Source organism: Uloborus diversus, chromosome 1 (genome assembly GCF_026930045.1).
Source record: "Uloborus diversus isolate 005 chromosome 1, Udiv.v.3.1, whole genome shotgun sequence".
Taxonomy (NCBI): Eukaryota; Metazoa; Arthropoda; class Arachnida; order Araneae; family Uloboridae; genus Uloborus; species Uloborus diversus.
This window is the reverse complement of record NC_072731.1, coordinates 25446015-25462630: the sequence shown is the minus strand read 5'-3', so window position 1 is coordinate 25462630 and position 16616 is coordinate 25446015. Positions and strand designations below refer to the sequence as shown.

Sequence of the window (16616 nt, the reverse complement as noted above, 5' to 3'; positions counted from 1 at the left end):
CGAAATAATTGCATTTCGTGTATCTCATCAGCTTTATTTTTTAATTATTTATTTTACTCACCGTCTCCTATGTTTTTCCAGAATAAACTGAAATTAATTCTTCCCCAATTCTCCTTAGGTCCTCAGGGTGCAAGTTTCATCCTCCATCAGTTCCGGAAGCCCAAGAGAATTCGAACGGCCTTCTCTCCGTCTCAACTCCTCACCTTGGAACACGCATTCGAAAAGAACCACTACGTTGTCGGCACGGAAAGGAAGCAGCTTGCACAAAGTCTCAACCTCACAGAAACTCAGGTATGCTCATCAGTATACTCGAATGCCATTATGTGATGTGATTGCATAAAAAAAATATTGATAAAGCAGTAAGTTATCGACCCTTAAGCCATGGCTAAGGCTGAACTACATGCAATATAACATCAACCCGATTATGTTAATGAGAGACAGTTTCGTCCTTGTTATGGACTTATCAGTCCAACAATAACCGAGCTGGAGGCAGATGCCATTTCATTGAAGTTGAGATTGCCAAAAACCTGGTAGCTAAAGTAAATGTAACACAGTAGCTAGAATCCGCAGCAATGGTACGGTTCAAATCGCCAATTTAAAGCAAAGCTTAGATTGACGAGTTGAGCCGTAATATTGCTGTGCGAACTCTTACTGGTGTACTGAATTTACTTTAACTACCATTTTGGTACTCTCAGCTTCAATGAGATATCCGCCTCCAACTCGGTTACTGTTTATTCCAGACTAATGAGTCCATGACGAAAACGAAACTGCAGTCTCTGGGTGTCATAACCGGTCTGTCAGTATATTGCATATTATTGATAAAGCATTCAGACGGAATAATTTCAGTTATAAAACTTCTTCCGTTCGTGAATTTTGAAGCAATTATCATGTGATGGCACCCTTAAAAATTGCTGTAAATGCTACAGGTAGTAGCGATGTACTTAAATGCTGTTTTTGAAAAAGTACAGTTCAATTCGAAAATAAAAGTCATTTCTCTTTCCAATGAAATACACTACATTTCGTGATTTTCCGTAAAATGCGTTTCTACAAAAAAGTTAAAAGTAAGTTAAACAATAGTTTATGTAGTTAACCAGAATAATATCATCGAATGGTTACAATAAAATTTAGGGCTTAATATTCAGGATTTTCAACCGATTAGAAATTACATCAATCCGTTTGTTTAATTACACATAGCGTGTACAGGAGCTGTAAATTGCCATTTTCAAAAAAAAAAAAAAAAAAAAATCTTAAAGAATTTCAAGCATATTACTCAAGAAGAAGAGACGGTAGATCAATAAAATAAAATAGCACTGAGTTAGTACGAATGAAAGGCTAACTATTAGTTTAGAAATTCTGTACATCAGAGCCAGACTGACGTAAGGCACATAATAACTACTTTACATGAGGGAGGGAAATCGTTTGTCTTTCCCCTACAAAGGATGGGACGCGCGTTCTTTTAACATCGATGTGGAATAAGATTCTACATACAATGCACCAATTAACGAAAAGTTGCAATTTTTTACCTTACGCAAGTCTTATTCTGAGGTAAAGATTTTTCAAACTATTATATTTCAAACTGCGAAAATCTATTAATTGCTTTTAGCAAAATTTAGCTGATTTTTCATTTTTTTAAGAATTGTAATCAGCCCAATGGCATGCAACTGTGAATATTATTGATTTCATAGCTAATTTTCTCATTTTCAAATTTAAATATACAATTTTTCAAACGTAAGAAAACTATTATAGATTTTTTTCACGCAATAGCAGTTTTCAAATGAAATAAAAGTTAATTAAATTGTTATTGCTGCGTTTTAACCTCAATTCCATATCAAAACAGCGCACGCGGTTAACTGATGACATTAGTCTTCAACACGGAAAACCTCTCCTAACTCTAACATAAATCACGACATGGACAAATTAAGACATTTAAAGTCTCTTCATTTCGTTCTAGCCAATTAAGTGGAGAACGACATTGAAGCGAGATTTAACTGTAGCCGCGACTATTAACTAGTTCACTATAGCTGATAACGAAACTATAGCTTTTAAGATTCGGTCTCTTAAAAAAAAATGTAAAAATCTTTCCGAGATACTGCAATGGTCGCCGTGGGAACACTTATTTTTTCATCACCAACTTCAAAAGATATCATTTGATTGTTAATGATTATGAGAAAAATTAGTGCATACTATTCATGTCTTTCACGTATATGCTATATTCTTTCTTCCTATCAACAGATAATTTTACAAAAAATTGGGCTGTATCTCTTCGAAATGAAAGCGAAATACCTTTCTTAGCTGCAATCAGAATTGTTCTGGAAAAAGTTTTTATATAAATCCATAAAAGAAAAAAACTGCTTGAGTAAGTGACCTCAGTGTAAAAATGGCGATATGTATGAGGTACATTTTTAATATTTATTGATAACCTATATAAAAGTATTTAGTTTAGATTATTTTTTTCTTAAGATAAGGTAACTTTTATAAATACAACATATACGTCAATACGTAATTTTTCAAAAAGAAAGGCAAGTTGTATATTAAGCCGAGTCAGATTCTATTTAGTAGCCGTAAGAAAACTCTACATTAAACTGAAATAAATAGCCAAGTTTCTATTTTTCACTAGTTCATTTCATTTCTGCACTTGATTCAAGATAGCTTTATTTAAAAGTCTGTAATCACGATTTGAGCTATTTACTTAATATTTCTTAAGTAGCCATCTTTTTCTTTGTCATTTTATTTAATAATCCACACCAAGTATTTTACTGTTACTACAGTTTAGCTTTTTCTTTTACATTTATAAAACAAAACTACAGTTTAGTTTTTTTTCTTTTCCCTTTATGAAGCAAATTACAGATTAGTTTTTTCTTTTACCTTCTAAAACAAAACTACAGTTTAGATTTTTTACCTCCATAAAACAAAACTACAGTTTTTGGCTATGCGTGAGTGTAATAACCTCATACGATAAGACAGTTAAAACTTGATTTTTTTTAAAATCTAAAACTCAAAATCTTTCCTTCAAAATAAAAAGAAAAGCATAGTAGGATAACTTCTGCGGCTTCAGAAATGAGGCGATGTAATGTACTCATTTTTATTTTAAAAGGTGTAATTTATGTTTGCATTTAGCAGTCGTGAGTATTCACAGAGTATGAGATCCTGTTACACTAAACGTACATCAAATCGGAGTTAATTTTCAGAATTTCTTTTCTGTCTGCTGAAACATGATAGTCGCATACCAAGAAAGTCTAGATCGAGCTAGCTGATAAGCCACAAATGGGAATTGTCGTCTGCGAAAAGACTGTTTCCAAATGTACAAAAATAAAAACTTCTCAAATTTACGATCCACTATGGGAACTTTTAATCGAAAAGAATAAATTTGATGCATAGATTAAACTTCCTCATATGCAGCTTTGATTTCAAAGATAACATTTTGTTCCAACCTTAAATGTCCTTGTTATGTACATAGCGCGTTAAAATCTGGCTTAAGTTCCATTTATCAAAGGTTTTATTATTCGACGAGAGGCAATTATGCGACTAGATTTGTATTGTCGTCGTAATCTCTCGTGATTTGTTGCCGAAATTTAAGGTGTTGAAAAATTTGGAGATATCTTAATCGCATATCTTTTGTCCATAGAAAACTCACTTATGAAATTTCTTTATCTGATTAAGTTTTTACTAGGTAGCAAAAACAACTTCTATTTTTGCACGCTGCACCGTATCGCGTTGAAAATCTTCCGGTTGGTTACTGAAACTTAATAGCCCTTCTGCACGAATTTTATAGAAATGATAAACATAACTCACTACGATTAAATCGTTATTTTCATCTTTTACTACCATAAACTATAAGCGTTTATAAGTCGTAAAAACCTATCGTAACAACGTGTAAAATTTTAACAAATGCGCACATTTAAGGAATTCCTTTCTACAGTTGCGTGGATAGAAAAACAGCAAGTACTTTTTAGACATCGTTGTTTGAAAAGAATAGTGATACAACTCAAAAAATACCGAAAATGAGATTTTTAATTGATAATGCTTTTCAAAAATTTATTTTTTTACAAGTATAAACAAATCATTATTTTTTAATATTATTTAAATAATACATGTATTTTTCGTAGCAGTAATGTTATTCAAAAAACTTTAAGTAATGTGGGGTCCCTTAGGAAAATGTGGCCCCAGGCCCAGGCGGCCTGTGCGGTAATCAGGCCTTGTGTTGGATTTCTTTTGTTAGTTTCCTTCAACTGCGATAATGACGGAAGTTCTACTGGCATTTTCTGCCCTCGTTATTGGTTGTACCTCATTTGACTAATATGGCGGAAAGATGACTGATTGGCAGTCATTTATTTCATCATTTAAAATTACTCGATTACTATTACCACAAAAGACGAATATTCAGCAGACAATTCTTCGCTGTTGTGGTGTTCTCATAGCAACAGTGAGTTTCTGTACACATTTTGGTACCGATAGGAAGTCATCATTAGATTGGAAGCAACTATATTTTAATTTAGGACACTAGAACACTCACTTTAAACGAGCTTTCATGGAGGGATTTCGACCATCTTAATCATCCTTTTCAACGTTAATATTTCGCGGGTTAACAAGTGGCCAAACTCGCGCATTTCCGATTAGCACCTATCACAGTGTGAGAAATGGGGCATTTCCTCTTCGACGCAGCGTGTAATCTTAATGAGTCAGTCGAATCAAACCACAAAGTTCATTTTTTTATCATTTTTCGGAGCGGCTCATTTATTGAGGCAATACAATTCTCCATCAACCAGTAGGGACTGGAATTATTTTACCTACAATCGTTTGGTCCAGTATAGCCTATTAAGGGTCGTGCTAAAAAGAAAGAAAGAAAAAGAAAAAACTAACAGAACCGACCGATTTTAGTGAAATTATTCAATGATCATAAAAAGGGGACTCCCTTAATTGAGAACCTGTGAAAACGATCTGAATAAAAAGTAGGTGAGGAATCACGCAAAAACGAAAGCCAAATTTCCAGACATTTTATATTTTTATCCATACAAAATAAAAGTTATAAATCACAGTAATAAGAAACTACTTTGGCATAAAGTGCACAGAAAATTCTTTTTAGGAAAGAGTTATGAAAAAAATTAAAACATTTCATATTCAATGATGATAAAAAGAGGACTCCCTTAATTGAGATCCTGTGAAAACGATCTGCATAAAACGTAGGTTAGGAAATAAACAAAAACGAAAGAAGTGCGCAGAAAATTCTTTTAAAGGGAAGAGTTATAAGTAAATTTTTTTTTTTCCAAAAACATTTCTTCTCATTTTAATAGTTATCATTATAGTGTTAATTTTTCTTTAAAAATTTTTCTTCATGTTGATTACTTCAAACACTAAGCAAACGGTCGTTCATCTGTTGTGGAAATGAAATATTTATCTTAAGATAACTGGAAATAAAAGAGAAATCTTTGAAGCTGAGCAAACTTTTTGAGATAGAACCTTTTCGAATTGCGATTGCGGTAGTGATAGGTAGGAACTAGTAAATAAGGTAGTAAATAAGAATTGTTTAATTACAATACTTATTTATTTGTAAAAATCGCGTTAGATATAATGTAAAAACAAAGTTATATTTAGGAATATTTTTCAGCATTAAACTAGCAATATTTGACTAATTTTCAAAGTGAAAACTACCGCACGTGGGAAAAATACTGAAAAAAATTTTAAAGAAAAAAAATTCACAAGGAACAAAAGGAATCTTTTGTGGGAGAAATTATCCATTTCACTCGGTAGTTGAACAAAAATCGAACCTTTTCTAAATAAGTTGCGTTTAATTCAAACTAAAATGTGATAAACAATTTGTAAACATTTTATTTAGATATCATGTAAAAACAAGGTGTATTGAAGAAATTTGCAAAATTAAATAAAAAAAGGGTAGCCGATTTTCTAAGAAACATGAGTATTTCTCTCCGGGAGGAAAACTACATAATATATTGGGCAAATACTACCAAAAGGGTAAATAAATTAAAGAAAACAAAATTCATAAAGATCAATAGGAGTATATATTTTAAGAAATGCTCCATTTTACCCTGTGATTGAGAATTTTGTTAGCTCTAAGTTTCTTTAAATTACAATTAAAACAATTGGTTAAAGATACATTAATTCGTTTTTTGCATAATTATATCAGCAATATTTGGTTGATTTCCCAAGAAAAAGAGTTTTTCTCCTCATAGGGAAAACTACTTAACATATAGGGAAAATACTGCCGAAAAATTAAAGAAATAAGACTCACAAAGAACAAAAGGAGCCCATCGTTTAAGTATTTCGCTATTTTACTATGTAATTGAGTGTTGTGTGAGTTCTAAGTTTCGTTTCACTACAATTAAAAAGTGCCGGACAAATTTCTGAAAAGCAAAGTTATATTGAAAATTTTCTTACAAAATCAAAGCAGTAGTATTTGGTCGATTTCCGAAGAAAATTATTCTTCCTCTTCGTAAGGAAAAACTACTTTAACATATCAGAAAAATACTACTAAAAAAAAAAAGGATAAAATCTCACAAAGAAAAAAAAATGAGCCCATTGTTTTAGAAATTCGGCATTTTACTTGGTAATTGAGCGTTGTGTTAGGTCTAAAATTCCCATAGAACGCTTCTCTCCGATAGGGAGAACAACTTTTTATTATTCTCTTTTCATTGAAAGGTGTTGCTTGTAGCATATGGTAAACGCGGACCAACTATGCCGTTTAAGTGGCACCTGATAACGGAACCTGATGACTTGTGATCAATTTCCGTTCATCCCGATGATAGGAAAATATGGGGGATAGAAGGAGGGAGGGCATGTGACCCGGGAGGAAAAGATCTCGTTTCGGATAAAACCAACTGTTTCGTATTTCAGAGGATGGAACACGGGCAGTGTAGTTGATTTGATCTGTTCCGGTGGGAGACGCGACGTTATTAAACAAAATGGGTGCTTCTGGACTTAACACTTGAAGCATTAAATGAAAAATTATCATATAAGCTTTGTGCTACAATATGATTAAAGTGAAAAAAACCTACGTAAATAAAGCACAAATTTTGAAGAAAATACAGCATATAGTATTTCAAGGCTACAATGGAGCCTCTTCATCAGTGCAAAAAGCTCACTAACACAACTTTAATATTAACTAAATTAATACTGCATATAATATTAGGAGGCCTCAATTAATATTTAAAATGTTAATGACAAGAACTTTATCATTTTACAGTAACAAAAATAATTTTTGACTTACAACAATCTATTACAATATGAGCATTAATGTTTTTTAATTGCCTGTATTACCAAATGCTTTAATCTTCGGCGGTATTTTTTTCCCTGACTGGGATAGACTACACAACACATGGTACTATATAATTAAAATAGTACCAGAAAGGTGGAGCGATAAGCAGATTAAATATTTCACAATTTTACTTTGCCCCGCTATTGCACTTTGACCCATGTTCTCCTACTTGAAGCTGCATGCTGTGTTCATGATAGAGAATTTTTAGATGAGACTAAAATGCTTTTATTTTCTTTTGAGGCTATTCAGCTTTGTTATTTCACCATAAGAAGTATTGTTAACTATATTAATTTTTAGAGATGCCATCTTTTGAAGAAATGTCTTAGCCTCTAAATTTAGCAGAGTTACATTGAAATAGACAAACCAGGAGCATGAAATTTTTACTTTTCCCCCTCATTCAGATAGACTCATCTTAATTGGACGTTTGCTAATTCCATATCAACCGTGGGCAGACTATATTGTAATTACCAAACCGTAGTTTAGACCTAACGTAAGGAAATCTTTCATTTTCTTACTTGAGAGACTCATATTCTTCAGATGTATGTTATTAGTTTGTTAAAACCGCGACATTTTTACTAACCTGCAATCTCTTGGGAGATAATTTGGGTGACAGTAATTATACTTAATGGAGCCACGCTGTGAATGTTAACGATGAATTATTTTCACAGACACTTGAAAAAATGATTCAACAATTAAATCTCGCTATATTGAGGAGAAAGATGGTCTTCTTTCCATTGAAGTTATTTTTGTAGCCGTCAAAACCATTTATGTCTTTTTATTGAAGATTCTTGTATCAGGAATAATAATTAGGCGAACACTGGGGATGCATTCAAAATGTTGGCTAAAACAAAATATGCAAAGTATTTGAAGAACATTGATTATAATTATTGTATCAAGCTGTCATAATATTGTAAATGCTTTTATCTCAATTGTACGTTGATGACGTCGTACAAATGTTGTGAAACTGAGAAATGACATTCGGAGACAGAGATATAAATCACCATTTCAATTATATTTTATTATTTTTTTATGTATGATTTAAATATCATTTGCTTTATACGTATGTACGTTATTTTTTGTAGTTATGTATCATCAAACTATCAAATTTAATTCGTTAACAGAAAATACAGCTTGAGGGCTAAAAGCTCAAAAAGAAAAAAAAAAAAATCAGAAAATAACGCTTGTACTGCCTTTTGAATTATACCTTGTAATTATCTTGCAAGAAATGCATCATAAAAAAATCGAAATGAGCTCGATAATAAAGGATATAGCACTAGGACTTAAAAGATTAAAAACAAAAAAAGAAAGAAAATAATGCTCACTGCTTTTTGAACTATACCTAATGATTATCTTGAACAAAATATATCATCATGCAGTAAACCCCTCCTAATGGACACCCCTCTTATGCGGACAATTTTTAATTCCTCGGTTCCAATGCAAATAGCATTATTAAACCCCTGTCCTGCAGATACCTCTCGACTGCGAACAAAAAAAATTTGTCCCGTTAATATCCGAATTAGAGGGATTTTACTGTTCATTCAAAATTCATTTGTAAAGGATCAAGAATCAGGACTTAAAGCTCAAAATATTGAGAACATGAATTTATTCTGCTTTTTGATCTAAGACTTGCTATTTATGTAACAATTTTATGAAATATCTATATATATAATTCTCTTACGTGCCGGCAAATGAAGGGGTGAATTTCTAAACCTCTGTTGGCAACACTTCGCCGATAAATCATGTAAACAAACTTCTACGTTGTTTTGAAATCTTGAATCACAGAATACTCAACGAACTTTTTTTTTTTTTGAGATGAGTTTGAGTCGGGCTGTGGCCCATTTCAACCTTAATCAGCAAAGAAAAGCTCAAAGAAGGCAGGAAACCGTTCTTGAATCCAATTTAAGACGAGCCATTTCCAGAGTTGTATTCTCTGATTCGCTGCCGATAATTTTTAGCGGCTGGGGAATTTTCAGTCAGCAGTTCCTTCAACAGATCAGGTGCGTCACACAATGCCGGTAACCGCACCTTTCCGTCATGGCAACATTTAGTATATTTATTTGCAGTATTACGCTCTTTCTGCCAATAAAGAGCACCACAAAATTCGCATTCTTCACACATTGCTCCACAATCATGTTCATCGGCAATGTTGTTTTGAACGCGTAGGCGCTTTGAGCGTCGTCTATTCTCTGCTTCAGTACGACAGTTCAGTTCAAAATGAATAACCGAGAAAGAATTTACTTTATTCCTTTTATTCTCAGCTGAAAGGTTTCGCCAAATTTGTTTAGGGTTATAGTAGTTTTAGTATTGTGCAAGCAAAGTAGCCTTGGCGAGTTTTCGCGTTTTTAGTTAAACCATTTTTTGTTCGTGACGTGGTAAGGATTCAGAATAACAACAAGAAGGACAAACGTTTGAGAAAATATGTTTGGTGCTCTCTGAGCCTGTTTTTAGTCATGGCCAGCTCTATGTGGCATTATCAAGAACAAGATCTTTTGAAGCAGTGTCAGTTGTGGCTCCCAAACGGGACATTTTTAATTGTGTATATGAGGAAGTTTTCTCAGATTAGAATATATAAGAGTGTAAATATGTAAATATATATAAGAGTGTAAATAATGTAAATACATCCCTCGGGGGAGCCTGTAACCCCTAGAGGGCGCGTCCCCAGGTGGCGGATAGGGGAATGCCTTCATTGGTTTTCCAATGGGTGGTAGAAGGGAAATAAAATACCTTCCGCGGACCAACAGGTAGAAGTGCAATCTCTCCAAAGCAATGACAGACACTTTTGTATCTATAATGGTAAAGTTGTGCACATTGCCAAGGCAGTCATCTTACATACAGCAAAGTTAAACTGTCGAAAATCTGGCTAAAGCAGACAAATTAACATTATGAACGTAATTTTCATATTGGTTAAATGGATGGTGACCTAAATGCAATTACCAACTTTAATTTTTACGGAAAATTTTAGCTAGGCTAATGTATTGGCATACAGCGAGCGAGCGAAGCGAGCATGGATCGCGAAGCGATCCACAGGGAACTGCGTAAGCAGTTCCGGGGGTTGGCGAGCGATAGCGAGCAGGGGGCGATAGCCCCCTAGTTTGTGAAATTACTCTATTCAACAGCTATTCTACATTTCGTTTGAAACAAAGATTTTCATATCTATTCTTTCGTGCAAAATTTGAAATATCCTTTACATACGTCCAATCACGTATACGGTATTTAAAGATATTTTGAGAAAATTGTATCAAAAACTGTTTTTCTTTGAAAAATAGCTAAACACATGATAATTTTTCTCCCTTGTAAAATTTAAAAATGTGGATTCAGCTGGTCTTGTGATACCAAATACCTCAATTCAACTCGGATTAGAATTTCTACCCTGTCATTTTCACTAAACATATTCATTAGCACCTTTACAACGTTAAAAGATTGTCTTCTATTCTCTAGGTGAAAGTATGGTTTCAGAACAGGAGGACAAAGCACAAGAGGCAGAAGCAGGAGGAAGAACAACAGACAAACCCATCTGATGGACAATCGAGTGACAGAAACGACAACGAAAGCAAGGACGGACGGACTCATTCGTTCTCTCCCAACATAGAAGAGTCCGATGAATCGATATGCGAAGACGATGACGATTGCGATTCCATTGAGGACGAATCTCAAACCCACCTTTCGTGATTCAAACTGCATTCTCCTAGCATAACCGTTTCGCTACAAACAGACTTTCCATTTCATCAACTGCATGCCAAAGATTTTCGTGTCTGGAACTGCTCAAAGCGAGTGGCATGTGTAAATTTATTGCGTGTATATTTATAACTTGATTGGACATTGCTTGTAAAATATCGATGGGACACTATGTGACTGTCTACATGTGTGAAAAAGACTGAGATACAGATCACGCGCTGTGAAATCACTATGAATAGAAATCCTACACTGACTATGATATTTATTAAAAGCTTCATTGTGTCGTTGGTAAAGAATTCTCATACATTGTGATATTACATCAATATCATTTCACTTACTCTGGTTGCAATAAAGACACTGATTGCAAAAAGTTAAAATTGTAAATGTAATTAACATGAATCTGAATGATGAAAATGTTTTGAAACAAATTAGTACCTTTTACTACCAAAAAAAACAAGTAATAAAGATACTTAAGAAGCACAAAATACCACTTTACCATTTCCTACAGTGTACGTAGTAGTACTTCTTTTGGCAATAGTATCTATTATCAAATTATAGAACCCGTATAAGGATCTATAATACTTTTTAACATGTTGCAACTATTTTTTTTCCTCGTAGTAGGAAGGTAAACACACCAGTAGTGGCCAGTGCTTAGGTAGGGGCCAATTCAAATTTTATATTTAAAAAATAGTATTCCAGGTCTCCTAGTGGATTCAGAAGTGCATAAAAGGAAAACAAGTGGTGTTACTAAAGATAATTGAATGATATGGTCTTTGGTATTACCTCTTGCACATTTGAATCCATTGGGAAACCCGGAATCCTACACTTTCAAATATAAACCTTGAAGTGGCCATTGCTAAAGCAATATTAAGCACTGGAGTGTTTACCTTCATACTTTATTTTCTACTGTAAAAAATCTCTTAACTGGTTCTTAATTAATGACCTTTCTCCTTTAAAAGGTGTGGAGGAAAAAAACTTCTACAATCGAATACCCTACGTCAGCTTTTAGTTTCACTGGTGGATGCAACATTTGCAATTTAGTGTTCATTTTTTTTTAGTTCTACCTTATAAACACACTCTCCTTTGTAACATTATGTTGCACCCATACGTAGAGAAATATTTGTTCCTTTCAAATGATTTAATGTGTAAACTATGAGTTATTTTTTTCGCACAATGTTCAAAGTTTTTTTGATATTGAGTGTTAAGTCTCAGTCAGTGTCATTGTAAAAATTGAAGATCTCAGTGTAAGGAGGGGATATATCAACGTTTTGTGGGTTTTCTGCTTTACATTGAAATAAATACATGAAAAAAAAAATTTATTTTTGATTATGTTCGAGACATCTCAAACGGAATTTCCCTTGCCAAAGAAATACAAAAATATTTAAAGCTAGAAGATGTAAAAGGCTACGTACCTTCCAGGAGAAAGTGAAGAAAAAGTTACTTAAATTTTGTAGCTAGCTTTGAAACTGTGATTTTTATCACAAGTTTCGCATTGTTTTCTCTGCTTCCATATAGTTGATTTATTAGTAAAAATCCAGTATTTATACGGATTATTATATACTAGAAAATCTTCCGTCAAGGTATGACAAGGGAAAATTGCTTGTACATTTGAAAGAAGCAATTGACTGCTTGGTGATCTTTTGATAGTTTAAATTTCAATCCTAACTCCAGCAGATAGCGTTTATTGTTTACCATTTTTATGTTTTTTCGTTGTTCTAAAATGAGTCTAGTTGACAGTAAACCAGTCAAGTTATCGGATCCAGTTCAGCCCTGTCAAAATAAAGCATTTCCATGCATGTCAAACATTACCAAAAAAATATTATCAAATTATCATGCCGTGGCATGAGTTTCATTTTTGGTGACGTCAGGAGCGTTACTCGATCATTGGCTATTATATATATATATGAGGATTTAAAGCAAAAGCAGAACAGCTCCAAAATGTAAAAATTAATTACACTTAGGTAACATTGTATTTGATTAAAATGTCATTGAAATTGCTTTTAAAGAGGCGAGTTAATGCATAATATTAAACATAAAGACAAAATCTTCAGAAAGAATTTGCTAAAACTATTTTTAAATTCCTGAACGTTTTGGGTGTGTAGAGCTGCCCCTTCCTTGCACCGAGGTCTTCAATTTTAATAGTAGCTAATCAAACCCAAAACATAATTTGCTTTGCTTGATATTTTCGACTGTAAATATCACTTTGTTCAAAATTTAATGTTGGATCGTTGAAAAATTTTCAAACTGTTTTTAGATTTAAACAATCAAAACTTAGTTGCAAAAAAAAAAAAAAAAAAAAAACCCTTTGACATAAGTGAGTTTTTGCTCTTAACAAGAAATTAATATTTTTCCGACACCATGATAAGCACCTACTACTTTTGTTCAATTGAGGGAGTGAGAGGCAAAGGGATGTATGTCGCAAAATTAAAAATTTGGAGATATTCAGTACAAGTGGTAGGTGAACCTCTCCTCTGTCTTGGGGCAAGAGACGGTACTAGTAGTCCTGGTAGGTGCCGCTGTACAGCATGATTTATAATAATAAAAAATAATAGAAAAGCTACCTAGGAAGTTATCTTCAAACACGTTTTACTCAAAACTTGAAAATGTTCTCTTAAATCTTTTTGCTTCTCATTGCCGCAATTGACTGTCTCATGTCATATATGTTTTGGTGGATCTACCTCGAATATATATTCAAAAAGTATTTCGATTTATGCATACATGGCTCTAATAATCTAACTGTAGGTTCAAAAGATCAATTCTCGATTTTTTTTACTATAGCAACAGAATAATAAGTGCGGTGGATTACGGTAATATCATAAAGTGACATTTAAAGCTCTCATGCAAGCAAACGAACCCACATATGGAAAAGTTTATCGATTAAATCTTTACCGAGGGCACATTTGTCACGTACAAGCTGAAAAATATGTTTATGTTATCCATCAAACGATTAACCAGAGGTAATTATTGTCCGAAGTAGCAATGATTATTGCCGATGAAAAAGTCGTTTGTGAAATTTCCCATTTGTTGTTGAGCAGAAATTGATTAATCGATACGAATGGGGTAATTTCATTGCTCTACGTAATTATTTCTCAATTGTTTTGTACAAAAAGTTTTGCTGTACATTTTTCCTAATGTAGTGACAGTAATAAAGTTTCCTTATGCAATTACAGTGTATTTAGTTATTTTTAAATGGGCTGTGTTACCCGCAACTAATAATTACATGCAAATTCTTTAAAAACACTTTATCAATGGTAGTCAATGACTTTTTTTACATTTATATTAAAAAAAAATTGGTGTGGAAATTATTTCTCATTTTTTAAAGTTTTACCAGTTTAACTTCCGCCTGGGATGGATAAGGAAGTTTTAACGGTTTGGACAAATTAGGCATGATTGCAAAGACCATTTATTGAACTAGGAGTAAGAAAAAAATGATCTTTTGAACTTTCTACAAATAAATTATAAAAAGAATTAAATTGGTAATATGCATTTAAATACATAAAAGCATTGGTAATAATAATAATATTGTTATTATTTTTTCATTCTATTTTCTTGATTGAGACTAAATACAAACACGTTGAAAAGAGCGAGAGCATTGTTTTACTTATTATGTATAACTCATTATGAGACCATTTCTGTTCATTAAAACATTTCAGTGAATATTTTTTGAGTTGAAATCAGTCAAAGCTAAAATCACATTTTTTAGTTGTAATTATTGCAGCATTTCAAAGGGGTGGAAAGAGGAAGACATTGAAACTGTTAATGAAACGTATTTTCGGTTCACGGCAAAATTAAAATACACAAAATACACTAAATGTCGAAAACTCTTATTTTACAATATTTTCTAATTTGAATATCAACTAAAATAACATAATTCAGAAAATTAACTAATTAAACACGTAAACTTAAAAAACATAACTAGCATTCCAAGAATACTTAGCAAACTGTAAGAACGGTCAGAAGAAAAAAACTAGTACTTACTACTACAAAAACCGGTATAGTTTTTGCAGTACTAGTCTAGTAGTTATCTGAAAAAAATAATTTAGGATGCTTTTTCTTTTTAGCAAACTGATGCCATACAAGGGGTCTGTATCTTACCCACTATTATAAAACTCCTAAATTGGGATCTGATCCGACGGAAAAATTAAATTCAAAGAACTGCAAGAATATTTTTCAGAAATCGGCAGTCGTGAAATGGACACTGCAGTGAAAATCAAACGATATTTACTTTTAATTTTTAATATGCCTTTCAAATACGGATCAATTCTATATAAATCGTTTTTGCTAGTAAAAATTTGATTCTAGGCTTAGGGTTGTATCTAATTTTAATAAAACGTTATGCAATTATTGAACTCGACTCTCTAAACACGTCAATTCTTAGACTGAGCAAATAAAAATGTTTTCTAATATGTTTGTTTTGACAATAGTTGCAATATTTAAAATAGACGTAAATGGAGCATGTATGTTTGCTGTCGTGTCCAACAGCTGTGGAAAGAAAGGCGCCATTACCACTCAAGGAGGGTGAACATCTAATCAGACAACGCACAGTTCAATTTTTTAAGGACAATCAAGAAAGATTTTCATTACAAGAAAGGAAATAATACCCTGAGCACCGGTGGGAAACGAACTCACGACCTCAGGCCTACGAAGCAAATCTTTCCACCGATTGGTCATTAAGGCCCCCATAACGGGACTTTATAATATTAAATTTATTCATAAAAAGAAAATAAATAACTGAATTTAAAAAAAAAATCTATGCATACGTAAAAATTTTGCTCCACTGAAACTAAACAGCGTTATTTTTTTCCCCTGAAATGAGCACTGATGCCATGATCAAGAACATCCACAATAAAGTAAACATAAACAACGTCAAAAAAGCACAAATTTTCAGAAAATTCTGAAAATTTGTGCTTTTTTGACGTTGCTTATGTTTACTTTACTGTTCAGCACAAAAGCATTTATTTATCTTAACAGCCACAATGTTTCTTGGTAAAAGTTCAAAACCATCGATTGACAGGAACTGGAACTTATATCGCTTGTCCCACTATTTTAAATTGTGTATTTAAGGTTATCTTTGGAATCTATGTGCTCTGAATTTGAGGATGGACACCTGTTGGCCTGGGCCTGAGACTGAAGAGGACCCGAATGTTTTGAAATGAGTGGCAAAATATATGTAGAGACTATGGGGTAAACAATATGGTGGGGAGCCTGTTAATGTTATTTGTGACGAGCCCCAAAATGTCTGTGCATGCTCCTGGATTCAGGAACTGTCACACACCATATGAATTCCTTCGCAGAATCACTGGGTTTTTAAAAACATACTTTTTCTGGGATAATTCGGAGCAATTACATAATTGATTATCCACATATAGCTCATTATACTAGCTAGCAAGATGCTATTAACAAACAGTACATTCTTTCATTACTATTTCTTGAAATTTATCTTTCGCTAATGTTTTATTCTATCTTTTCCCCTCTTGCCTTTTTTTAATTATTTTTATTATTATTACTAAACTTTCTAATTCTATTCCTGCTACCATCTTTCTTCAAGTTTTCTCTCTCTTAGCATATTTAATGAAATACACGAAATAATTTTTACTAACCGACCATACTGACCATTCTATTCGACTATATGACGATAATCGACTTATAATCATTATAACAATGTTTATAA

At 32.9% G+C, this 16616-nt stretch overlaps 2 protein-coding genes across 2 annotated transcripts in view; one reads left to right on the top strand and one right to left on the bottom strand.

Annotated features, from left to right (window-relative positions):
• Positions 1 to 14095, top strand: part of LOC129228467 (homeobox protein EMX2-like) — a 36015-nt gene extending 21920 nt beyond the window's left edge. Inside the window, exons 2-3 of the mRNA XM_054863151.1 lie at positions 119 to 291; positions 10709 to 14095. Coding sequence (XP_054719126.1) covers positions 119 to 291; positions 10709 to 10939 — 404 coding nt within the window. The 3' untranslated portion in view covers positions 10940 to 14095. The remainder of the gene's footprint in view (positions 1 to 118; positions 292 to 10708) is intronic.
• LOC129228457 (putative phosphoenolpyruvate synthase) overlaps positions 1 to 16616 on the bottom strand; it is a 333414-nt gene that overhangs the window by 203144 nt on the left and 113654 nt on the right. The gene's annotated exons all lie outside the window — the stretch shown is intronic.